The sequence below is a fragment of the Crinia signifera genome, chromosome 11 (genome assembly GCF_055691185.1).
Source record: "Crinia signifera chromosome 11, ASM5569118v1, whole genome shotgun sequence".
NCBI lineage: Eukaryota > Metazoa > Chordata > Amphibia > Anura > Myobatrachidae > Crinia > Crinia signifera.
The window spans coordinates 114,281,993-114,308,746 of record NC_139227.1 but is presented as its reverse complement, the minus strand read 5'-3'; the positions used below and the strand labels follow the sequence as shown (position 1 = coordinate 114,308,746).

At 47.1% G+C, this 26,754-nt stretch overlaps 2 protein-coding genes across 6 annotated transcripts in view; one reads left to right on the top strand and one right to left on the bottom strand.

Annotated features, from left to right (window-relative positions):
- The window catches only part of C11H11orf91 (chromosome 11 C11orf91 homolog), a 107,623-nt gene extending 103,018 nt beyond the window's left edge, over nucleotides 1-4,605 (top strand). For all 3 annotated transcript variants that reach the window (XR_014465442.1, XR_014465441.1, XR_014465443.1), the window contains 2 exons: nucleotides 262-409; nucleotides 4,391-4,605. The gene's annotated coding sequence lies outside the window, so the exon portion shown is untranslated. The remainder of the gene's footprint in view (nucleotides 1-261; nucleotides 410-4,390) is intronic.
- Nucleotides 1-26,754, bottom strand: part of KIAA1549L (KIAA1549 like) — a 163,891-nt gene that overhangs the window by 61,313 nt on the left and 75,824 nt on the right. For 2 of the 3 annotated variants that reach the window (XM_083164311.1, XM_083164312.1), the window contains exons 6-15: nucleotides 26,480-26,613; nucleotides 23,124-23,286; nucleotides 22,789-22,848; nucleotides 19,437-19,588; nucleotides 18,114-18,285; nucleotides 17,427-17,590; nucleotides 7,763-7,938; nucleotides 6,093-6,220; nucleotides 4,553-4,579; nucleotides 224-402 (exon numbers count right to left, since the gene is read on the bottom strand). In XM_083164311.1, the coding sequence (XP_083020437.1) occupies nucleotides 224-402; nucleotides 4,553-4,579; nucleotides 6,093-6,220; nucleotides 7,763-7,938; nucleotides 17,427-17,590; nucleotides 18,114-18,285; nucleotides 19,437-19,588; nucleotides 22,789-22,848; nucleotides 23,124-23,286; nucleotides 26,480-26,613 (1,355 nt within the window). The remainder of the gene's footprint in view (nucleotides 1-223; nucleotides 403-4,552; nucleotides 4,580-6,092; nucleotides 6,221-7,762; nucleotides 7,939-17,426; nucleotides 17,591-18,113; nucleotides 18,286-19,436; nucleotides 19,589-22,788; nucleotides 22,849-23,123; nucleotides 23,287-26,479; nucleotides 26,614-26,754) is intronic. The other variant, XM_083164313.1, reaches the window with a different exon arrangement.

The window sequence follows — 26,754 nt, the reverse complement described above, 5'->3', positions numbered from 1 at the left end:
CAGAGCAGTCACTGAGGTCAGGAGAAACTCGCACTACACTAAGGGTGATCCTATACAGAGGTCAACTAAAGCTGGATGCCCATTATGGGGGTTCTTCTGGTTGATTCGAAAAGGCTGTAAATTCGGTTTTGATTTTAAAATAACTGCTGCTTTTAAAATGACAGCACTGTAATACAATTTAATATCTGTGTATGAGTTCAATTACCACTAATATATCTCTTACCTCTCCATTGATGATTGACATCTCTTGACTTCTCTCAGGCACAGTAAGCGATGGTGGAATCGAGACTGGCTTAATCGCAATTAGTTGCACAGAACCGGATGAGGAGTCGAACGGATCAGGCACCAGTATGTTGTTCTTGTCAAAGTGAATATTCCTCTCATCTTCATCGCTTATTGGCACTACGAGGTACGGCTTAGAAATTAGTTATTTCTACTCTATCGACATCAAAATCAATTCAGACATATGAGAAATGTTTTCCATTCACCATACCGAATAATTGGTTATTAACCGTAGCGGTACACAGTTAATGGAGTACACACTTCCGGTCTGCGGTTTCCTATCCCTACCATAGGGAATATACTGTATATATATATTGACATGCGTTTGAAGAAGAAAGAATCTTTGAAATATTTATAAGTCTTACAAATGACAAAGCAGCTATTATGTTTGAGAGAGAGGCAGATGCCAGTGTGAGTCAGCTTAATAGGCAGAGAAGAAAGTTCAGACCAGAATCCAGCACAGCAGTAGTGGAGCCCCTACCCGGACCATCCCCATCCCCAGACTCTGCTGGCTCTCATTCAAAGGTTAGACCAATTTATTGCTCCTTTATGTCTCCTTTAGACCTCACTTTCCCCTTTAGAAAGATGACATAACACTGAGGTGCCCAACCAGTGCTATAAAATACAACTGGGGACATTTACTAAGCCAAAATCGTAAAAAAATAGGTGTATTCGTACAGAAATACACCTATTTTTTACACATTCGTATTTTCGGGATTTATTATCCCAAAAATATGCCAATTCGTATTCGTATTGATGGCACATTCGTATTTGTATTTACAAATACGAATGAATACACCATCGATAGAATACGAATAGGAATCACCATTCAAAAGAATAGTGATTCCTAACTTACTAAGTGTCTTAAAATATGTCCGCTAATTACCGGCAAACTGACGATAATTGCCGGCCAAATACGCCAGGAAAATACACTTCATTTTCCTGGCGTGTTTGGCAGAAGCCTGCACGGATCAGTCAGATCTGTGCAGGCTTCAGTGTAAATAAAGAGGTTAAAAAGAAAAAAAACGGCGTGGGGTCCCCCCTCACGGCCGTAACCAGCACCAGGGCTGGTTTTAAAAAATCAGGAAACCAATGAAATAGGGCTCCGCTGACTTTTAAAAGCCGGCTCCAGGGCCGGGCTGGTTCCCAAAATACGGGGGACATAATAAATAGGGGTCCCCCATATTTTAAGAACCAGGCCCAACCAGCCAGCAGGGTAATGTCACAGCCGGGGGACACTTATTATATAAGGTCCCGCGGCCAAAACATTAACCCTACCGACCAGTCAGCCTGGCCAGGGGTCCTGGGGGAGTGGGGACCCCCTCCCCCCAACGAAGGGGTCCCCCCCTCCAGAACTTACCTGCCCAGGCTGAAGCCTGATACTGTCCTCGGTGACCCTAGGCGTTGGGTACCGGGCTGATTAAAGTGGTAAAAAATAGAATGAAATGCTATTGTCTAATACTGTGGAACTATGAGTCCCAGCAAGCCTCCCCGCATGCTTTATATATATATATATATATATATGATACACATAGGGGGTTATTCTTGTTTCTTCGGGCCCTGCGCATTCCCATGGGGGGCCAATATTTTGCATCTGCACATGTGGTGCGAGTGGCCAGGGTGAACTCCCTGTTTGCCGTTGCGTTCGTACCTAGCAGTGTGTGCAGGGAGGCGTTGGGCGGTGGGCTGCCCCCTTCTTACATCTGCGAGCGCTCAGACGTCATCCCACTTTGATACTTTTTTGGAATTAAGTTACTTATTTTCTTTATACTATTAGTAACAACTGACAGTATATTGCTTTATTGTGATTTACACTACACAAGGGTACAGCTATCCATGCTGGACCAGGACCTTAGTGTATGGAACTAGTACTAGATGGCTCTGCCAATGTGTCCCAAGCGAGAGATGCAGATCTTATCCCCAGTGTCCTGGAAGTCGGACTTGTGGGATGATTATTTAGTGCTGAGGTTACGGCCAAGTCACCTCCAGCCGCTTCCATCATATGTCCTCACTAACCGTGACAGCCTAAAGCAGGTTACAGCTCATAATCTGAGCGGCGTCGCGGCCAATAAACCGCGCAGAAGTGCTGCCAGCAGGATGATAGAACCTCGGTCATCTCAGCTGATCGCCCTCGTACCCTCCAGCAGAGAATCCAGTAGGTGCTGAGGGATACGGACACTAGGACTACAAGCAGATGGTCGACAAGCAATTAGGTCGACATGCATTAAAGTCGACATGCAGAAGGTCAACATGGGTTAGGGCGACAGGTCACATGGACGTAGCTACATTTCAGTGTCCATGTCAACTGTGTCTAAATTCGGGACAAAATAAATGTGAAAAACCTCATGTCAACATTTTGACTGTCAACATTCCCCATGTCGACCTAACGCTTATGTCGACCTAACCCATGCCAACCTTCCTGCACGTCGATCTTAATGCATGTCGACCTAATGGTGTGTCCCCTCCCCCGCCCCCCGCAGTGGGCCTTCTGCTGCCAATACCAGGATCTGTCTCCCAGTTATCTGATATAGCCGATGACAGAACTTACTGGGAGATCTGTAGCTATGGGTTTGAATCAATGTGGAGCGATGGCGGCAGGGCCGTATTCACAAAAACTGCACTCTAGCGTGTATTTTAATACACAACCCTATGGGTCTATGACAGGCATGTCCAAACTATGGCCCTCCTGCTGTTGTCAAACTACACATGCCAGCATGCCTTGCCAAAGTTTTAGCATTCCTTGATAGCAAAACTGTGGCAAAGCATGATGGGACTTGTAGTTTCAGAACAGCTGGAGGGCTACAGTTTGGACATGCCGGGCCAAAGAACTAAAATGCCAGATTTGGGGGGTGCTGGATGACCTCCCAACAGTCAGGATTCTGACTATCACTATACTGACATCAAATTCACGACTGTTAAATGTCCAACAATCGGGATCCTGAATTACAGGGGTTATTTTCCTTTATGGGGGTCCACGACCCCCATAGAGAAAGAACAGAACCCTTTGGCGATCTACAGCAACAACCCTATAAAAGACTGATTGGTGCACAGTAATCCCCACCAGGGACTAGATCTGAGGAACAAGTCTGTGGTTGAATAGATTGTACAGTAAAAAGATAGGCCGTCAATGATGTCGACCTGAAATGGTCAACATGGTCAAAGCCCAGCATGGAAAAGGTAGCCAGTAGAAATGGTTGACAGGTACAAAAGGTTGATAGGGTGAAAAGGTCGACAAGAAATAGGTTGACACACCCTGTTGTGTTGTTTTGTAAGTCCAAATTAGTGGAGACGTGTACCCTCGTGGACCCGCCATGCCTTGGGCAAGACGATATTCCCAATCGCAGTCCATGTGAATAGTAATTGATGAAAATGTTTAAGAAATGTAAAAAAAAAAAAAAACGTCCCAAAAAATCCCAAACTTCTTCCAATCATTGGCCCTTATTCCGATCTAAGCGGTAACGGCCGCTTGCGGGCGTTCCGCCGATGTTTTCGCTCTGCGCATGTGCAGAGGGCACTCTGCGCATGTGCAGGCGAAATCGCCGCACAATTTTTTTTACCGCCGCAAAGGGGGTGGATAGGGGCGTGAGGGGCTACTTAGCCTCATTTCCCTATGCATACGCCCCGCGTTTCATGGGCGTTCCCATGCAAACGCGGGGCGTACGCATGGTAATGAGGCTGTGACGCATGTGTTGGGGGCGCCATACATGCTTTCACACGGACAAGTGTCCGCGAGGTCTATGGTTGCGGGAGCTGGTGGAGCGTGCGGCCCTGCCTTCGATGGTCGGCGACCATCGAATGCAGGGGGCTGCTCCAAGATGGTGGAGGCGTATCCCCCGCCATTTTCATGCGGACCGCCACATGTCCGCGTACGGACGGCCGTGGCGATCCGTATGGAAGGCGGGGATTCGCCTGCACGGTCGGAGCCGCATATGCGGCTCCGGCCGCACCAAGCAGAATAAGGGCCATTGTGATTCAACCATTGGCGTGTCAACCCTTTGATCAGGACAACCTTATCAACGCGATAACCTTAAGAACTAGCTATCTTTTACCTGTTGGCTTTTGCAATCCACTTGGGATTGACCGATTGACGTCTATCTTTTTATTGTAGATCTAACAACAGGATTGGGAGGAGCAATGTGTAAATCATACACCCATAATATGGGAGGGAGCAGAGCCGATTTTGGAGATGGTCTTCACCATGTAATCCCCCCGAGAGGTATAACGCACTGGAGGGTGTTAGTCAGAGGAGATCGTCACATAGAAATCTTACCAATTTTTCTTTTTTGTTTTGAAAAACCTGAATATTAAAGAAAACAAAATCAAGATGCCTTAATGTTGTGTTATCAAGATGCCTTAATGTCGTGTTACATGGCTGACATCATATGAAACAGAACAAAATGACTTTGGATAATTGGCAGCCACAAAAAGTAATATTCCTATTAAAGAACCATTATATAGACATTTCAATGTAAGGATAAAGCAGCCAGTATTTACCCTGCACAGAGATACTGTAAAATAGCTCACCCAAATCTAACTCTCTGCACGTGTTACATCTGCCCCCCTGCAGTGCAGCATGGTTTTGTCCACCTGCCTTGCTAAGATTTTGGACCATTATGCATTCACTTCAAGGGCATTTCTACCTGGGGCACTGCTCGGCTGTAATGGGGGTTCTCACGTAGTCAATGGGCCTGATTCAGATTTGTAGGTGAAGAAAAAATAGCCAGTTAAGTTCTACCTGGAACAAATCCTGTTGCTATGCAATAGGGGAGTAGATACATTTGCATTTTTTCTGCGCAGGGTAAATACTGTGTGCTTTTGTATGTAGCCCACAAATTTTAGGCATCTTTATACGTATCCTGCTATTTAGATTTCAGTTTGAACGCACCCCACCCAAATCTCTCTGCACATGTTACATCTTCCCCACTTGCAATGCAGCATGTTTTTTTTCTAGTTACTTGCAAATCAGTATCGGGGCCAATGTGCAGTGAGAGGCCGAGCACCTGGACATAAGCATCCAGGCGTATCATTTGCACCAATATAGAATGCACATACACTTGCAGTACAATTGTCCATATGGAAGAGTTTCACACGTCAGTGCGTTCTAATCTGTTGTCAGTCCCGTTTCTTTAGCCACGTGAGCCAGGCTGCGCTACGTGGGTTAGTATTTACTTTCTTTATTGGACATCTCCTTTGTTCTCTACACCAGACAATTATTTATCCTGGAAAATACAGGAGAAGTGGACGGCGGGTGGACAGATCTGTGGGTGAGCGGTAGCGGAATTAGGGGCTCATTCACTCACAACACTACGGCTGTGCGATCTGTAAATACAGCTGTGTGTGTGACATTGCATCAAATGCAGCACTGCAAACAATCTAGAATATATAACCCCTTCACTGCCACGCTTACCCACAATGCAGAGCTTTTCTGTGTTTGAGAGAACCTAATAGCGGATCAGGGCAAGGGAATGAAGTGGTTAAATGATTTAACAAGGGGGGGGGGGGGGTCAAATCAATACAGGGCAGGAAATATCTAGACTGTCCTGTGCCAAATCACTGCTAGGCAGGCAACCAATGAAACCCTCTGCAGGTACGTCTGGCAGGGGGGATGTGGCAAGCTATGGAAATAACCGTCTACAATATGATTATGTAAATAACGTGTTATGTCTAATAGAACATGTGTAGGCATAATCAGAATAAGTGTTGCTGCGCTGCGGACGCGGTAATTATAATAACGTTACGGTGTAATTAAGACGTGCTCTGCGTTGGGAGATGATATACAGGAGTGAATGCAGAGCCGTTCGCCTCCTCACCGTTCCGCTTGCCAGCCTCATCCTTTGTCGCTCGGTGCTGAGCCATAACTTTCTGCGGCGTGCTCCTGTCTGAACTCTCCTCTTCTGATTCGTTGCTGATGACGGAACCATTTTCACAAGGCGACCGGCTGCAGATTACCATAGCAACACAGACAAGTGTTAGGCATCTTTTCTACCACTGGTATAATGGAAATGTCAGAGCGTTCGGAGGGGAGTGGGGGCTTTTGTATAGTAGCAATTACCCTCCCACAGGCACACGCGCACACACACACACACACACACACACACACATCTATCTGTCAGTGTGTTTGGTGGAGCTTGGGATTCTGCACATACACTGTATAGGCACATTCGCCGGATTACAGTGGGTAATATACACACGCACGTGTATACATATATATGGGAGCATATCATATATGGAAGTTGGTTCACATGCAAGTCCTTCATATGTGGGGGAGATTTACAAAAGCTTCTAAAATTGAAAAGAGATGGTTTTGCCCGTAGCAACCAATCAGATTAGGTCTTTCATTTTCTAGGATGCTTTAGAGAAAGTATAGACAGTGGCCCGTATTCTAATTCACTCACAAAGGCAAATTCCTTCTCAAATGCACAAAACCATGTGCACTGCAGGTGGGGCAGATGTAACTTGTGCGGAGAGATTTAGACTTGGGTGAGTTATTTTGTTTCTGTGCAGGGAAAATACTGGCTGCTTTATTTTTACACTGCAATATAGATCTCACTTTGAAGTAAAACCCCTCCCCAAATCTAACTCTCTCTGCACATGTTACATCTGCCCCACCTGCAGTGCACATGGTTTTGTGTATTTGAGAAGGAATTTGCCTTTGCGAGTGAATCAGAATAAGGGCCATAATCTCATTGGTTGCAATGGACAGCATCACCTTTTAATTTTTAGAAGCTTTAGAAAATGTGCCCGCGTGTCTGCATTTAAATACATAAGGGCCCTTATTCAGATCTGATCGCAGTACAAATTTGTAAGTAAGTACTGTAAAGTACCGATGTAACATGTATAAAGAGAGTTAGATTTGGGTGGGGTGTGTTGAAACTGAAATCTAAATTGCAGTGTAAAAATAATGCAGCCAGTATTTACCCTGCACAGAAACAAAATAACTCACACAAATCTAACTCTCTCTGCACAGGTTACATATGCCCCACCTGCAGTGCACATGGTTTTGCCCATTTTGAGAACAAATTTGTTCTGCGATCAGATCTGAATAAGGGCAGAAGACCACCTTCCTCCACCCTCTTTTATAATAAAATGCCGACATTCATGGTTCTGTTGAGGCTGAAATGATGCAGATTGTGTTACAGTCTCTTCCTATGGAACCGAGATTCCGATTATAATATCTCCATCCTTCCCACCTCAATATATATGTGACACTTATGAACATAACGTGAAACAAGTTATCTATTTGGTGGGCTTGAAATCAATAATATGGGAATAATTTGCCTTCTTTATTCTGGTTATTTAATATCACAAAGAAGACATCTGTTTACTGAGACCTCGCAGTTCTGAAGATTCCAGACCTTCGTTTGCCCACAGCCCGTAGTGTGTTATTTGACTGAAACGTCTGGCCCATGCCACCCGCAGTACTAGGTACATATGGGACGTTCTCCACATTTTACACCTATAATAATGCTGAGGTTCAAACCTGTTTCTATTGTCGGAAGATTTGAGCATTTTTTCGGTACTCCCATCCTTTGTGCTGTCTCTTTCTTGTGACAAGTTCAGAGATGGCACCACAGTCTCCTGGGTGACTGGAAGGGCGTCCTCGTCCCCTCCTTGCTGTCCGAGGTGCTGTTTTGCGTAATCGAAGCCTTGAACTGGCTGTTGAATGGGTAGAAGACAAATATGAGGTTTCACCATCATGATTTCTCAAAGATGTTTTACCTATGGGATCCCTGTGCTGACAATGCTGGTGGTCAGAAGTACCTGGTATCCTAACAGCCATGACAGATCCAACAGATTTAGGGTAAGTATGCTAACCTTCTCCTGTGACTACCCCTAATCCTTCTTTCCTGGCAGCCTCACCCTATCATCTCCCCTGACAGCATCACCCTAACATCTCCCCTGACAGCTTCACCCTAACATCTCCTCTGACAGCCTCACCCTAACATCTCCCCTGACAGCCTCACCCTAACATCTCCCCTGACAGCCTCACCCTAACATCTCCCCTGACAGCCTCACCCTAACATCTCCCCTGACAGCCTCACCCTAACATCTCCCCTGACAGCCTCACCCTAACATCTCCCCTGACAGCCTCACCCTAACATTTCCCCTGACAGCCTCACCCTAACATCTCCCCTGACAGCCTCACCCTAACATCTCCCCTGGCAGCATCACCCTAACATCTCCCCTGACAGCCTCACCCTAACATCTCCTCTGACAGCCTCACTCTAACATCTCCCCTGACAGCCTCACCCTATCATCTCCCCTGGCAGCATCGCCCTAACATTTCCCCTGGCAGCCTCGCCCTAACATCTCCCCTGACAGCCTCACCCTAACATCTCCCCTGACAGCCTCACCCTAACATCTCCCCTGACAGCATCACCCTAACATCTCCCCTGACAGCCTCACCCTAACATCTCCCCTGACAGCCTCACCCTAACATCTCCCCTGACAGCCTCACCCTAACATCTCCCCTGGCAGCATCACCCTAACATCTCCCCTGACAGCCTCACCCTAACATCTCCCCTGACAGCCTCACCCTAACATCTCCCCTGACAGCCTCACCCTAACATCTCCCCTGACAGCCTCACCCTAACATCTCCCCTGACAGCCTCACCCTAACATCTCCCCTGACAGCCTCACCCTAACATCTCCCCTGGCAGCCTCGCCCTAACATCTCCTCTGACAGCATCGCCCTAACATCTCCCCTGGCAGCCTCACCCTAACATCTCCCCTGACAGCCTCACCCTAACATCTCCCCTGACAGCCTCACGCTAACATCTCCCCTGGCAGCATCACCCTAACATCTCCCCTGACAGCCTCACCCTAACATCTCCCCTGACAGCCTCACCCTAACATCTCCCCTGACAGCCTCACCCTAACATCTCCCCTGACAGCCTCACCCTAACATCTCCCCTGACAGCCTCACCCTAACATCTCCCCTGGCAGCCTCACCCTAACATCTCCCCTGACAGCATCACCCTAACATCTCCTCTGACAGCCTCACCCTAACATCTCCCCTGACAGCCTCACCCTAACATCTCCCCTGACAGCCTCACCCTAACATCTCCCCTGGCAGCCTCACCCTAACATCTCCCCTGGCAGCATCACCCTAACATCTCCCCTGACAGCCTCACCCTAACATCTCCCCTGACAGCCTCACCCTAACATCTCCCCTGACAGCCTCACCCTAACATCTCCCCTGACAGCCTCACCCTAACATCTCCCCTGACAGCCTCGCCCTAACATCTCCCCTGACAGCCTCGCCCTAACATCTCCTCTGACAGCATCGCCCTAACATCTCCCCTGGCAGCCTCATCCTAACATCTCCCCTGACAGCCTCACGCTAACATCTCCCCTGGCAGCATCACCCTAACATCTCCCCTGACAGCCTCACCCTAACATCTCCCCTGGCAGCATCACCCTAACATCTCCCCTGACAGCCTCACCCTAACATCTCCCCTGGCAGCCTCACCCTAACATCTCCCCTGACAGCATCACCCTAACATCTCCCCTGACAGCCTCACCCTAACATCTCCCCTGACAGCCTCACCCTAACATCTCCCCTGACAGCCTCACCCTAACATCTCCCCTGACAGCCTCACCCTAACATCTCCCCTGGCAGCATCACCCTAACATCTCCCCTGACAGCCTCACCCTAACATCTCCCCTGACAGCCTCACCCTAACATCTCCCCTGACAGCCTCACCCTAACATCTCCCCTGACAGCCTCACCCTAACATCTCCCCTGACAGCCTCACCCTAACATCTCCCCTGACAGCCTCACCCTAACATCTCCCCTGGCAGCATCACCCTAACATCTCCCCTGACAGCCTCACCCTAACATCTCCCCTGACAGCCTCACCCTAACATCTCCCCTGACAGCCTCACCCTAACATCTCCCCTGACAGCCTCACCCTAACATCTCCCCTGACAGCCTCACCCTAACATCTCCCCTGACAGCCTCACCCTAACATCTCCCCTGACAGCCTCACCCTAACATCTCCCCTGGCAGCATCACCCTAACATCTCCCCTGACAGCCTCACCCTAACATCTCCCCTGACAGCCTCACCCTAACATCTCCCCTGACAGCCTCACCCTAACATCTCCCCTGACAGCCTCACCCTAACATCTCCCCTGACAGCCTCACGCTAACATCTCCCCTGACAGCCTCACCCTAACATCTCCCCTGGCAGCATCACCCTAACATCTCCCCTGACAGCCTCACCCTAACATATCCCCTGACAGCCAAACCCAAACATCTCCCCTGACAGCCTCACCCTAACATCTCCCCTGACAGCATCACCCTAACATCTCCCCTGACAGCCTCACCCTAACATCTCCCCTGACAGCCTCACCCTAACATCTCCCCTGACAGCCTCACCCTAACATCTCCCCTGACAGCCTCACCCTAACATCTCCCCTGACAGCCTCACCCTAACATCTCCCCTGACAGCCTCACCCTAACATCTCCCCTGACAGCCTCACCCTAACATCTCCCCTGACAGCCTCACCCTAACATCTCCCCTGACAGCCTCACCCTAACATCTCCTCTGACAGCATCGCCCTAACATCTCCCCTGGCAGCATCACCCTAACATCTCCCCTGACAGCCTCACCCTAACATCTCCCCTGACAGCCTCACCCTAACATCTCCCCTGGCAGCATCGCCCTAACATCTCCCCTGACAGCCTCACCCTAACATCTCCCCTGACAGCCTCACCCTAACATCTCCCCTGACAGCCTCACCCTAACATCACCCCTGACAGCCTCACCCTAACATCACCCCTGACAGCCTCACCCTAACATCTCCCCTGACAGCCTCACCCTAACATCTCCCCTGGCAGCATCACCCTAACATCTCCCCTGGCAGCATCACCCTAACATCTCCCCTGACAGCCTCACCCTAACATCTCCCCTGACAGCCTCACCCTAACATCTCCCCTGACAGCCTCACCCTAACATCTCCCCTGACAGCCTCACCCTAACATCTCCCCTGGCAGCCTCACCCTAACATCTCCCCTGGCAGCCTCACCCTAACATCTCCCCTGGCAGCATCACCCTAACATCTCCCCTGGCAGCATCACCCTAACATCTCCCCTGACAGCCTCACCCTAACATTTCCCCTGGCAGCATCACCCTAACATCTCCCCTGACAGCCTCACCCTAACATCTCCCCTGGCAGCATCACCCTAACATCTCCCCTGACAGCCTCACCCTAACATCTCCCCTGGCAGCATCACCCTAACATCTCCCCTGACAGCCTCACCCTAACATCTCCCCTGGCAGCCTCACCCTAACATCTCCCCTGACAGCCTCACCCTAACATCTCCCCTGACAGCCAAACCCAAACATCTCCTCTGACAGCCTCACCCTAACATATCCCCTGACAGCCTCACCCTAACATCTCCCCTGGCAGCCTCACCCTAACATCTCCCCTGACAGCCTCACCCTAACATCTCCCCTGACAGCCAAACCCAAACATCTCCTCTGACAGCCTCACCCTAACATATCCCGACAGCCTCACCCTAACATCTCCCCTGACAGCCTCACCCTAACATCTCCCCTGACAGTCAAAAGGTTGACATGATCTTTTCACTCTTTTTTTTCTTTTCGAGCCGATATGTGGCGACAGGCGGTATTTCATGCCCTACCATATACCACGTGTGGCGGGAAAATAAAATAGTGTGCCCAGGGCATGGCAAGCCACGCGATGGGACGCAGTGCACTTTGACGGGACAAAAACATGAAAAATCAACCTTTTGACGGTCAATCTAATGCTAGTGTTGATAATCCAACCCTTTTGACCTTAGCGATGTCGACCTATTTCAGGTGTCGACGAAGGCCTCTGTCGGCCTTCAGTAGTCAACCAAATGCTTGGCGACCTAAATTGGGTCCCCCCAATGACCCGTACCCACCTACGTTAAGGATAACAGCAGTTGGGATTCAGGGGTCGATATTCTGACAGGGCTAAAAAAAACGTTGACTTTTATTTTGAAATCTATTCCTACATTTGTGAATTGTATGTCAGTTCTGAGGACGGCAGGAGGTAATAAAGCGGCCTGTTTGGCTGTATCAGGCAATAAACCATAAATAACAATCTGTCAACACATGCTCCATCAATAAGGAATGTACTGCAAGAGACAGAAGTGCTGTTTGCCAAACCAAGGCTCCCTGAATGCATTATGGAAATGAATTGCTTGATATAATATCAACGTGAAATCAATATCTCCGACACTAATAACACACGATGTAGAATACAAACCAAAACACTGTCAGACAACAGATGGCGGCTCCGCGGAGCACATCACAGAACCTTATTGCCGGTGGAACAATGAGATCTGATTTGTTTGGATGGGATTGACATAGGCATATATTCAATGCCGTGGGCGAGCGGTGACTGCGAGCAGGACTTTTTGCTCGCAGTCACCGCTCACCCTGTCAATATTCAACTGACCCCCCTCATTCGCAAATTCCCCCTCGCTCCGTTTTTTGAGCCAGGGGGAATTTGCGAATGTGCCTCCAAAAGCTGCGAGAGCCGAGGCTAATTACAGCGAGTTTGCTGCACTAGCCGCGGCTCTCGCAGTTTAGGGGAATCCTCGCCGTTCTGTGACTGCGAGGATTCCCCCGGAACGTTGCATAGTGCGAGCGGCCGGCGCGGGGGTTAAACTGCGAGGATCAATGGTTTTCTGTGATCCTCGCAGTTTAACCCCCTCGCCGGCCGCTCGCACCGGCATTGAATACCTGCCATAGAATTGACCCAAGTTTCACACCAAGTACTGTTCAATAAAGTGAACATGTAGGGGCTTATTTTCGTGTACAAGATACAACAATCTGCACTGTTCCTGCGTACAAAAATTCACATGTATCTTTAAAAATCTAATAGGGTGTGATAATCAGAAAGTGGGAGATTTTGGGAGGGTTTTCCCTCTTTTTTTTTTTTTTTTTAAAGCGGCAACCATTTACACTGAAAAAAACTGGTTGATTTTGCCATGTAAATGATTGCCACTTAAAAAAAAAATGAGACGAGAGATTCAGAAAGTGAGAGATTAGGCAAGAATATTATTAGCTGATTGTGTACAGACCACCCCGTCATTAGTGTTATCATAAGTAATGCCACGTATTGGCAATGCTTGATTGCCATCTCTTTATATTCTTAAAGGCCTGAACAACAGATATGGTGTTTATATTTAGAAACATTTTATACTTAGGGCCTGATTCTGGTTCACTTGCAAAAGCAAATTCTCTCTCTCTAATGGACAAAACCATGTGCACTGCATGGGGGCAGATGTATACCTCCCAACATTTACTGCCTGCAAGGAAATTTTGGGGGTGTGGCCTAGCGGGAAGGGGTGTAACCTGCATTAGCGCTGCTGCCGCGAGGCCACACCCTGTTTTCGTTGTTGTGGGGGCATGCCCAGCAGCTCCGTGAGCACAAGCATGAACACATGTGTACTGCTGTTATACGCATATACATATATGCGCTCAGATAGGACGTAACCATACGAATCACAAGATGTTGGGGTATGTGTACATACACAATGAATGGGGAACCCCTGGGAGATAGCGTATGCAGCTTAGTGTTCTATATCAGTGCCGCAATGGGTGTAAGCACGTGTACGCATCGCAGCAACAACTTATATGGAAACTACCGCATACCTCCCAACATGACCCATCCAGGAGGGACACAATGCTCTGTTCTGGGACTTCCATGCCAGTGGCAGTTGTAGAGGTTGGGCTGTAGCACAATTCAAAATTCACATAGGGGAGCTAGTTGGTGCGGCTCCCCTGTATGAATGGGTCATGTTGGGAGTATTTTTTTGGCAGGGGGGAGAAAAATTTCTAGCTACGCCACTGCTGACAGTGGCTCTTATTCTGATCGCAGTACAAATCTGTTCTCAAATTGGGCAAAACCATGTGCACTGCAGGTGGGGTAGATGTAACATGTGCAGAGAGAGTTAAATTTGGGTGGGGTGTTTTGAAACTGAAATCTAAATGGCAGTGTCAAATATAAAGCAGCCAGTATTTACCCTGCACAGAAACAAAATAACTCACACAAATCTAACTCTCTCTGCACATGTTACATCTGCCCCACCTGCAGTGCACATGGTTTTGCCCATTTTGAGAACAAATTTGTACTGCGATCAGATCTGAATAAGGGTCAATGTCTAAGTGAACACTAACACAAGGTTGACATATAAAAAGCCAATATGAGTTTTGGGGATTTTTACATTTTTGTTTTCCTTTTCCATTCACATGGACTCAGATTGGGAACGGTAAAGCGACTCGAAGCATGGCGTGTGAAGCAGGACACGGTGCACTATTTAGGGTTCGATACCGACACCAAAAAAAGTGAAAAACTCATTTTTACCTTATGTCTGCATTTTGCAATTTTCAAACTTTTGTCAAATGAACCTTGCCCATGTTGACTTTCGGCTGTCAATATAGACATTGTCTGTAAGTTATACCACACCCCTAATAATGGTGGTGGTGGTGGTGGGGGGGGAGTCATTGCAATAGGAGCAGCATGACGTACCCCCCTTGACGCAGCGCACATATGCCCCGCATACCCTCTACTTATTATAGACACCACACCACTGCGCTGGAGGCCAGGTATATTACATCTCTGCTGACACGTGTCAGTTGCAGCTGACTGGATATTGTCCCCGCACAGCTGGGCCTGACTCCGAGGGCAGAACGTCTGCGTGCTGGCCTGCCCTGACTGCGGGAGGTCACTAAGACGCTGATAAATGACAGAAATAATAACAGCGTACGTGCAATCCCCTAAATCCTGCGGCTGTGTACTAAAGCTGAAAAGTGGAAATGACAGAAATATTATTTATCTAATGGGACTTTAATACATTCCTATAAATATACAAATGCGTCCACTTATATATATATGCCTGATTGATCTGGGTCTCTATGCGATGTGAAAGGGCCTTAGCTTATTTCCTGGTTCCAAAAACCCGGCATTCCGGACCAGGGTTAAAAGAAGGGTTAATCCTGGGTCAGACCCAGGTTGCTGTGTAGTGTGAACGGGTAACTCGGGTTGAGCGACCCAGTTCCCGATCACACTATGGAGGAGGCAGCATTTGGACACAGTATCAGCTCCAAGCGTTAATTCTCCCATGCTCACAATGACGTGCTGCCGCTCTGCCCCGGATGATGCGCCACCGCCGGGGTCCGACTTACCAATAGGCCCATGAGGCACGGGCCTAGGGGCGGCACATATAATGGGCGGCAGGCAGCCACTAATAGAAACAGAGCCGACGGTATTTAAATACAGCACCTGCCACAAGCTTATTGGAACTTGCATTCTGGCAGCCAATCAGGAAGCAGCAGCTCCTGATTGGCTGCCGGACTGCAAGCTCTGATTGGCTTGCGATCCGACACACGGCCAAAGCTCCCCGCAGGTTGTAAACAGGCAGGACTGGCTTGGCTCATCCCTGCTCCAGCTCTGCACAGACTGTCGAAACTCCCCGCCGGTAGTAAACGGGCAGGGCCTGGCTCTTCCCTGCTCCAGCTCTGCACAGACTCCACAAGCTGTAAACTGGCAGGGTACACATCTCTGCACAGACTGCACATCTCTCCCCAGAGGCCAGGAGCTCGAGGCTGCCATTCCCTGTTTCGGAGCCGCCACCCCCTCACCCAGAGCACCGGGTTCCTGCAGAATCAGCTTGCAGCAGCGCCGAGCCACAAGCTGGAGGATGCCCGGGCTACCCAGTCTCCCTATGGCTGCATTGTACAATTTAAGTATATGTGTAAGAATGTTCTGCGTGTCTGTGTTTATATGTATCCATGTATGGATGCTGTGAGTTTATTGCATGTATGATGTGAGTTTATAGTATGTATGCATGCATGTATGTATGTATGTATGTATGCTGTGTGCATATGTATGCATGCTGTGTGTGTGTATTTGCTGTAGTAGAATCAGGGGGGAGGGCACCAAGGCACGTCTTGCACAGACTTCCGGGTGACCACTCAGCCATGCACATAAATGATATTTGCGGTCCTGCATCCCGGTCCGGAGGATCCGCCGCTCGGCTCACTGAACCACTGCCGTACTGGGCGCCCACCTGACAACTGCGGCCCGGCCCATCTGACAACTGCGGCCCGGTTTGCTCTAGTAATGGACCTGTGTCCAAGTCCCTGATGTGACCAAGCATTTGCAATGTGAAAGGGGTATAAGTAAATATACTTCGTAGTGTACAATAACAAATATATGCAATAGTGGATTACAAATATGTATTTCTACAAACTGGTGAAAGTAAGGGGCTCATTTACTAAAGATTCTACTAATGAAGAGATGATGTTGCCATAGCAACCAATTACATGCTGTTTATCATTTCTCTATTGCACCCTAGAAAATGATAGACAGAATCTTATTGGTTGGTATGGGCAACATCACCTCTAAACATACCCCTCTAAATCCAATTTACATACAAAAGAAATGATAGTACCAGGGCTACTTATCACTAAAACACATCGCTCGCTCCAATAAGAGCCTATCCTGGTATATAGTAAATTGCAGGCGTTCTCTACTAATGTATGCATGGGTCTGAATTATACTCTCTCAGGCCTTATTTTGGTTCACTCTTTCTGACAAAATCCTTCTTAGATGGACAAAACCATGTGCACTGCAGGGGGGCAGATGTAAAATGTGCAGAGAGCATTAGATTTGGGTGAGTTATTTTGTTTCTGTGCAGGGTAAATACTGACTGCTTTATTTTTACACTGCAATATAGATCTCACTTTGAAGTAAAACCCCACCCAAATCTAATTCTCTCTGCACAAGTTACATCTGCCCCACCTGCAGTGCACATGGTTTTGTCCATCTAAGAAGGATTTTGTCAGAAAGAGTGAACCAAAATAAGGCCCTAAGTCTGCTTGCCCATTAAAATATGAGTGGCGAGAGGAAGGGGCGGAGCATGTGGCCTGCTGGAAAGGGATCACAAGATCCCTCTCTACCATAAAACATAACTGCTTAAGACCAAGGTGCAGACCATAGTCATCGTTGAGAATTATCTGTACTGCGGTATAAAGTGCCAGTCTGCCTAATGCATGGGCACACGTGGGTAACAGTGGTGCAAACAATGAATCATTGCTTTGTTAACGCCCAGAGTTTTCAGAAGTCCGGGACATCTTACCTTAGTCCTCGGAGGGATGCTGCTCAGGTTCTCTGTCTTAAAGTCACTTTTGTTCTTCCGACAGAGCACGGCAGTGATGATGATGATGATTACCGTGACAACGGCTATTGGCGCTAACACGGCAGCGATTATCCAGAGATTGTTTGGCGGGTTTTGCACAACAGCTTAGAGAGAGGAGATAGAAGAACAAGAAGACATCTTGGTTTATGTAATATTTGTGGGGAGGGCAGGGGGGGGGGGGTGTATGAAGCCTTCTCATGAGTGCAGAAGATAACTATAGCAAGCAGTCACCTTTAACTTATCATTTTACAGAATGTACTTAATAAGTGCTATCTAATTGGTTGCTATAGGCAACTACTCCGCTTATCCATTTCTCCACTTTTTTGAAGGCTTGATACTTTTCCCCCTTAAACGTATGAAATCATGACGATATAGACAGTGCAACCAATCAGAATTGAGGTCACATTTATCAAATGCTTTCTATAAAATGATACATAGCAGCTGATTGGTTGCCACGGGCAACTTATCCACCAGCTCGCTTCTCCTCCCTTGTCACTGCTGCATGAAGAGAGCCTTGTGGTGCTTGGACTACTATACCCAATAACGATAATGATCCCTACTGCGGCCTACTCCACCATCCACTAACCTGGCTCGTGGACTCAGCAATTTGTATTGACATGTACTTACGATTTGCTTGTATCCGGACGATATATCCGAGGGTCAAGGCCATGGTCTGAGGGTCAATGGTACTTAGTTGCTTTGCAGCAGTTGTGCCCAGTATGGGCAGCCCGTTTTTCTGAGCGTAGTACGTCAACTCGGCTAGATTATTGGGACCTGACAGGCGCTGCATTTTTACCATCTGCAAAACAGGACATCGTCATATGACAATAGGATATAAACACTATGGGGGGTATTCAATCCCAGACGATTTTCTGACCAGGCAAAAAAATTGGCAATAATTCGCTGATTAGTATTCAATCACGTGCGTTTTCACCCAATTTTGAGTACATTTTCGCCGATGCTGTTTCACCTTTTCTTTCTGGGCGAATTGGGATGGGTGAAAACGGGCGAAAACGGCCGCAAAAACGGACTTAAATTCATCAAAATATGTGAATTTGCGGCAATTTTGACGATCCAAGCATTTTTTACTGATGCTGGATTTTGCGGCCAGGAGTAAATCAGCAATGGGATTGAAAAGGGTGAATCAAATTCACCCCCCCAAAAAAATGGTCACAAATTGCTGATTTTTAGCCTGGCGAAAAATTCACCCGGGATTGAATACCTGCTGTATCTGTTGCATTAGATCTCTTGGACTCTGCGGTATATTTACAAAAGTGTGGTTTTTATAAGTGGAGTTGTTTCCCATAGCAACCAACCAGTTTCTAGTTGGTATCTTCTAAAAGGTGCTAGATTAAGTAAAATCTGACTGGTTGCTATGGACAATATCTCTTCTTCTTAAAACTCACACTAAAATATACATATAACCCTTAATGTTAATTGCACAGAAATCACTTTCAGGATAACGTCCTGGGTTTGGATGTTATTTACCTGCCTGCGGCTTGTAACACAACATTATAATATTCAAATATATATTGTGATTCCATCTCCAATGTTGTCATTATTCCTTGTGGCTACTGATATTTTGGGCCTGATTCAGTCCTGTTAGCAATTTTTGCAGATGGACAAATACATGCTGCACTGGAGGTGGGGCAGATGTAACATGTGCTAGAGAGAGTAACATTTGGGTGGGGTGTGTTCAAACAGCATTCTAAATTGTGGCGTAAAATTAAAGCAGCCAGTGTTTTCCCTGCACAGAAACAAAAGAACTCCACCAAATCTAACTCTCTCTGCGCATGTTACATCTGCCCCACCTGCAGTGCACATGGTTTTGTCCATCTGCAAAAATGGCAGCCTTCCTAACAGGCCTGAAACAGGCTATAATTAGTCATTTAAAGTCAGCTTTGAATCAACAAGTCCCTGCCGCTTAATAACCAAAACGTTTTCACCAACCTGCACAGTGTAACTTCCCACGGTGGTTGCTCTCCGGAATCTTCTTGATTGTGGACTGGAGAGTTGGAACAGAGAAGCCAATCTCTCCTCCAGCTGCTGCGCAAAGCTTTGGTTGTTTACCCCCAATAACTGGTTATCCACGCCCTGAATCACTGTACAAGAGATACACACTTAGAACTCACCGCAGACATCTCTCTTGTAATACTGCACAGGGTTATTTATCATATTCAGATACACATTTGCATATATCAAATATGGTGGTGGTCAGGGGTTAAAGTGAGGGGGAACGGGGTGGAACCTCTACCACAGTCCTGAACAGTAATTCCAACAGAAAAGCCTGTCCCAGCGGCTTCTTCTTCTGGCATGGCGTATGTAATGTAAAGTGAAGATGAACAACTGTGGGCATTATGTGTATAAGGGGCATTACTGCGTGGTTTAATATGAATCAAGGGGTGTAATGTGTAGGATTGTGCTACCGTGTGTTTAATTGGAGTTACTATTGTGTGACCACACCTAATGGGGGGGGGGGGGGGTGTTAAGGGAAAGAAGTTTCACCACCTCTCCATGACTGACCACTTTAAGCCCTGGTGGTGGTAGTCTAATATCAAAACCTTCAGCTTTGTGCACTGATCCAAAAATAACTCTACTAAGTTGATGTTGATGATGATGACAGCATGGTAGGTCTTAAACAAAGCAGCGGCATCCCATAATTGGCTCATCCTGGCCAGTTCCCAGCAGCATAGCAGTGCTGCTATTCGCGGGTATTTAAGGGGGTGGGGCCTAATGCCATTTCTAGCCACGCCTCTGCCCATAGTCCTTGAAGTCGGACACATCTCTAAGGATTATGAGCGAAGAGTTTCTGCACACTCTGATCGTACTACACTTACACATGACACACGTGTCACCAGGACACAAGTACGAGATGTGCACAACTGTAACCAAACTCTAAATTAAGCCCTAGGTGTTTAATTCCAAAATGTCTGCTATACACCTTATAACAAACTGAATGATTCTCCGATGATTTATTCAGCTGCATAATCTATCAACTGAGTCGGAAATATGATTGTTAAATAACATGGATAAAGGACTACTGTATAAACGTTATCACAATTTATATAATCAGCTCAAAATAAAGTGAATTAGGTACAATTAATATCTATTTTATTCAGCGTTCCTTCCGCCTGCTGCCAGTGGCCCTGATCATGGGTTGCCAGGACACCGCAGCACAGCGCTGCTGCTGCTGCTGACGTTCTAGGTGGTTACACAATATGGGAAATAAATGCTTCCCGCTTGCAGATTGTGAAGAACCTCTGAAGTGCAGTCATCATCATACAGCAAACACAGCAAAGAATGGGAACAGGATGGAGCCAAGTCTCTGCACGGAACCCCATGTTGGCGAGGTGGCTGTTAGTTTCTTATAAGGTAGAGGTGATTTATCTGGTATTTTTCAGTACTTTTGTATTCAGTGGCGGAAAATGTGGGTGGTGAACCCCGGTGCAAAAATATAATTTGGGCCCCCCTCGTCCAACCCCAAAACAAGTTCACAATATGCAACATGGCAGTGGGTGACAGGAAGAGAATGACCTGATGTAGACACTGGGGGAAGCTCATATCTCCCAACATGACCCATTCCAGGAGGGACAAAATGCTCTGCTCCTGGACTTCCTTGCCAGTGGCAGTTGCAGAGGTGGGACTGGACCCAGTAGCGCACGCAGGGGGGGGGTTCTGAGTACCCAGAACCCCCCCCCCCCAGGAGTCTAAAGTCCCTAGCCTGAAAGCTGAGGGTCCCCTCTTTCCATGGGTACAAGAATTTAAAAAATCGGCCCTTGGGAACCGGAGATATCTGACTTCAAAGCAGTGGTCCCCATCCAAGCCTGTTGGTTGCTCTTCCCAGTCAGATATTTCAAGTTCTGTCTGACTGAGAGTTTTTCTGAGGGTATATTCCAAAAGCTGAGACTCTCCCCCTTTGATGGACACTAGTAGCTTGTCTTCCCAGAACCAGAGATATCAGCCTTCCAGCAGCTGGTTACTGCCCAGCTCCACACACCTGGTATGTAGTTTTATATTCTCATTGGCAGATTGCTCTGCCTCCTGAACTCTGATCCCCTAGTCCCCAATACCATTTGGTAGGTGGGATTCTCTAATTTTTAATTCCAGTAAAATCTAAAAAAATCTATTTCTGGGAACTGGAGATATCTGCAGTCAAGCAAGCTGTCCTCCCACCAGAAAATTATGAATAATTATCCCACTCCACTATACACCCCTCCTCTGCATATTAAATATCCTCTGGGTCTACCACCCTGGAAGTTATGTATCACAGCCCCTTCATTCAGCCCAATGCCCCCTTCTCCCACCCCATCTCCCACCATCTGTGCAGTAAAGGGGTAATTAGTGGAAATTACTGATCCATGCCCTACATGCTGAGCAGTTGATATAATGGGGCAGATGTATTAAGCCTGGTGAAGAGATAAACTGGAGATAAAGTGGAAGGAGATAACGCACCAGCCAATCAGATCCCAACTGTCATATTTGAAACACAGCTGATTGGCTGGTGCGTTATCTCTTCCATGTTATCTCCACTTTATCTCCAGTTTATCTCTTTTCCAGGCTTAATACATCTGCCCCAATACCCCCTACCACCTGCGGGACATCAAAGCTTCCCCCACCCCTACCGCTGGAGGATCGGTAGGGGCCCCAATACATTGCTATGCCCAGGGGTCTACACTGCTGTTGACGCCCCTGTATGTATGTATATATATATATATATATGTGTGTGTGTATGTATGTATGTGTATATATATATTTGTGTGTGTGTGGGTGTGTGTGTACTTTAACTGACCCGGCATATACTGGGTGACCTAAGTGTCCATCTCCGTGCTTTGCTCCGCCCCTCTGGAAACCCCCTTCTGAAAATCCTGCGTTTGCCACTGACTGGACCACTGTCCAAAATTCAAATAGGGGAGCCACACCTGCCAGTATCCCGGACTGTCGTGTTTGGGGTTACAGTTACTGGGACTCCCCTATCTGAATTTTGGACTTTGCCTCAGTCCCCTATCTTCAACTGCCACTGGCATGAAAGTCCAGGAACAGAGCATCTTGTCCCTCCTGGAATGGGTCATTTTGGGAGGTATGAGCTTGCTAATGGGTCCCCAGCGATGAAGAATGCAGAGCTGGCACCTTGACCTCTAGCACATATACTGTACCGCGGGTGAAGGGCCAATGAGCAATGTACTGACGAGTTCACTACATTCCCTTCACCCCCTCATCCGACACAATCAATTCAATTAAGATACATTTTATTAGTAAATAAATAAAATCTGAATGTAAATATAGTTAAATAAATGAAAATTACCTGTGTTCACCCAGTAGATCATTGTTGCAGATGAGATATCGATAGTCAGATACTCCAAGGCTAGAAATAAAATAATCACACAGTATGAATACAACAACCGACTCTGCGTCATTGGCGTTTACATTCCATATAAACCTGTGGCTGTCTCAACAGACTGTATGCAATAGATTCACAGGCTACGTTTACAGTTGTATACAGTATATTACACCAATAGCTATCACTGCGAAATAAAACAAAGCAGATTAACGCCGCCCCACTGCTTGGGACACAATAATGTAATTCTGACAACTGCTAAATGCATCATAGCGTGACATTCATGACGCACAAATACTTACGTTCTGCAATAATGATGGGAGGGTCTCCCAGGTAGTACCCCACCACCTCCCCAGAGAGGACATTGAGGAGGCTGCTAGCTGTGGTTCCATTTAATGGCTGGCTGTTGTTCAACACAGTATATATCAGGGTGAGAAGCTGGTTACTCAGCGATGTATTCAAAATCTATTTCAAAATAAAATACACAATATGGGTTTAGTAACCTTGTTACATATGGAATTTATCCTAATAATTTATATGTCCATTTGATTTCTCCAATAATAAAGTAAAGGTTACTTGCTGTCCATTGAAGAGGCCACCATTGGTGGTCTCCTCTAATAGCACCATCGTTATCTGCCATCAATGGCAGGTAACAGAGGTAAAGGAAGACATTGATTACTTTGAACATTGCTGAATGAAACCCCGCCCCTGAGCTTCCTATGTCTTGTACCCAAGAGCCAATCCCAGTGGAGAGTCTTAATAACATTGATTCTCTGACTTGATTGCTGAAAATCACATTATGGTAAAACCATCTATACAATTGAGAGGGGGATTGTGATCCATTCATGGGCGTGTTAAGGGTGAGCAGATAAACGCTACCTGCCGGGGGGTGAACAAATGTGTGCATGCTGACACTTCCATTCGCATGCCAGTCGACCATCGAATGATTTTTTTCCCCGTTCGCAAATAAAAGTCAGTCTATTTTGACTTTTATTTGGCTCAGAAATGTCAGAGAACGGGGCAGAGACTGACGTCAGATGCCCGCCCCATGCAGGCTTTGACCCATCTACATTCGCCCGGCGTTTCCCTGGACACACCCACAGTTTTTGTGGGTAGGCCCAGGAAATGCATCAGGCGCCCGGGAATAAGCATATAGCAGCATATTCTTAAGCCCGTCCCCCCTCGGACTCCAATTGGCTGGGGGGGCGGGCTATTGATTTAGCTCAAATATTACATGCATGATCACATGTATATAATGTATATGTGCTCTGTGACACCCCCCCCCCCCCCCCTTCTGTGTGACATTACAGAATATTCAATAGAATTCTACTGGATCATATACAATGTTGACTCTCTACTTCACAAAAGGTAAATGATAAAGGTTCTATTCTGGGAAATAAATGTGTTAAGTGACTCTGTGGGTTTTTTAGGTTGGCACTTTAAGCTAGTGTCCTGCTGCCCGCTGCACCTGCAAATGGTCTAAACATGAATTATGACGCAGATCTTAACAGCTGCAGTCCCATCAAGAACCCGTACACTGCCAACAATCCCGGTCCCGCATGCCAGCTATTCCGGCGACCAGTTTGAAGGTTTCCAGCGTAAACATAAAGAAAGATCACTATGATACACATTAGATGGGTAGGAATTATAGGCTTTTTATTTCAGCGGTTAAAGCCTATGCTATTTAGGAACGCTGTGCCTGGCATACAATTCATTTTCAAGGGTAAGACACAAAACTGAATCAAATACGTAGAAATATATTGTAGCACGCAAGCGGTCACCGTGACAATGGTCCAGGCAGGTTTTCATACATTTTTTCTGTATTCATTTCCACTATGCTTAATTTCAGTGGCAACTCCAGAGGGGAGAAACACCAACTGCCAGTGAGTCAGTTTGGAATGGCAGTTGTTGGCAGTTGGTGTATCTTTTCTGTTTGAATTTTGTACGGTGCTGCTGCCCTTCCTCTGGAGCCTCCCCTGCTTAATTTACCATCCATGTGGGGTTACGAGACACCTTGCTCGAAGCATGGAGAGTGAATTGGGGCCACATATGATGAAACATACAAAATGACACACACACGAAAAAAAAAACCTTTTGGCGATAATTTGTATTTGATCTTTTGCATCTAATCCTGGGCCAATGTCTGATTCAAAACAAGAATCTTATGTAGGGTACACACCATGACGACCCGCTCACGATGCACATCGTGAACGGGTCGTCAGTGTCTCGTCCCACCCGCTCACGGTGACGCGGGGGGGCACGACCCGCTCACGATGTGCACCGTGAGCGGGTCCGATCCGATGGCGACCCGCACTCGGCTGTATGGTCTTTCTTCAGATCCTACCTGCAGCAGGTAGGATCTGAATAACGACCGACCGACCCGCGGGGCCGCACATCGGATCGGGATCGGACCAGAACAGGGAAAAAAAGGGCCCAATCTACCTACAATCTACATCCAATTGGTCGAAATTGGATCTAGATTGAGGGGATCGGGCCCTAGTCGTCCTGGTGTGTACCAGGCATTACATAGACAGCCCAGCCCAATTCTGGAGCAGATGTATACTGTGGCATTGGCCAGGTAGACATCTACAAGATTTATGGCTGACTTGTCAAAAAGCACCAGCAAAGGCTAAAATACCTTAATATGTATACTTTAGAGCAGAGAAGGGAAAGGGGGGACATAATAGAAACTGTCACATATATCAAGGGTTATAACAAGGTACAGGTGGGAGACATTCTTCACAGGAAGAGGAGCAACAGAACACGAGGACATGCACTGACACTAGAGGGAGGAAGGTACAGGTGGGAGACATTCTTCACAGGAAGAGGAGCAACAGAACACGAGGACATGCACTGACACTAGAGGGAGGAAGGTACAGGTGGGAGACATTCTTCACAGGAAGAGGAGCAGCAGAACACGAGGACATGCACTGACACTAGAGGGAGGAAGATTCAGGGGAAATGTGAGGAAGAATTACTTCACAGAAAGAGTAGTAGATAAGTGGAATAGCCTCCCATCAGAGGTGGTAGATGCAAATACAGTAGTACAATTTAAACATGCTTGGGATAGGCATATTGATATCCTTACAAAAAAAATAAGGATCAAATATGGTTTGAGGTAACATGTTTAAAAAAGGGGGCAGACTAGATGGGCCAAGTGGTTCTTATCTGCCGTCAAATTCTAATAGGCTATTCTTGGCATACTGGGAGAGGACCATTGACAGTTGGAGGTCTTGACCAGGACCGCACTGGTTTTTGGCACTTCTGGAGGGATGATCTGGTAACACAGGTAGCTGGGCTTGCCGACCGGCACAGCTTTCCTCCTGGCTGCTCAACCACCCCTGGTCCCTTCATGTCACGCATACAAATAGAGAAAGGCATGCCCCAAGGTCTAGTCTCCCTGATGCCCTTGAGCTGTGGCCACACCACCCATGTCATGCACACATTTGCGCACACACAGTAAAATTCTTCATCGCCCTTACTTCATAGTCCCAGACTGTCCATGGCCTTTACCAAGCCTCGGAAAGCCATCCATTCATGAAAGTATTTTATAGATGACAAGGATTGGTACAGTGTCACTGATTGAGATAACATATTATACACAATAAATATGCCTGGCAGTAATATCTACGCCATCTATGGTGTTAATATTTCCTACCTGGACAGTGAGGCTACTGCTGGTGCCCAAACTGAAGATCTCAGCCTTCTCAAAAGCCGTCTGTAACCTTTCCTGCAGAATCTCCACATAGACACACGTATGAATATTACCGCCGGTCCCCAACAAGGACAGCACTGTCAAATCAAACATAAATACACAAAGGAAGAAAATTTATCTTTGTGAGTTGCAGTAGGATGATGTCAAAGAAATGCAAGTATGTGAAGTGTGCTTGCTACCTGTTATCGCTGGTTTGTTATAAGGTAAGTTAACATAAC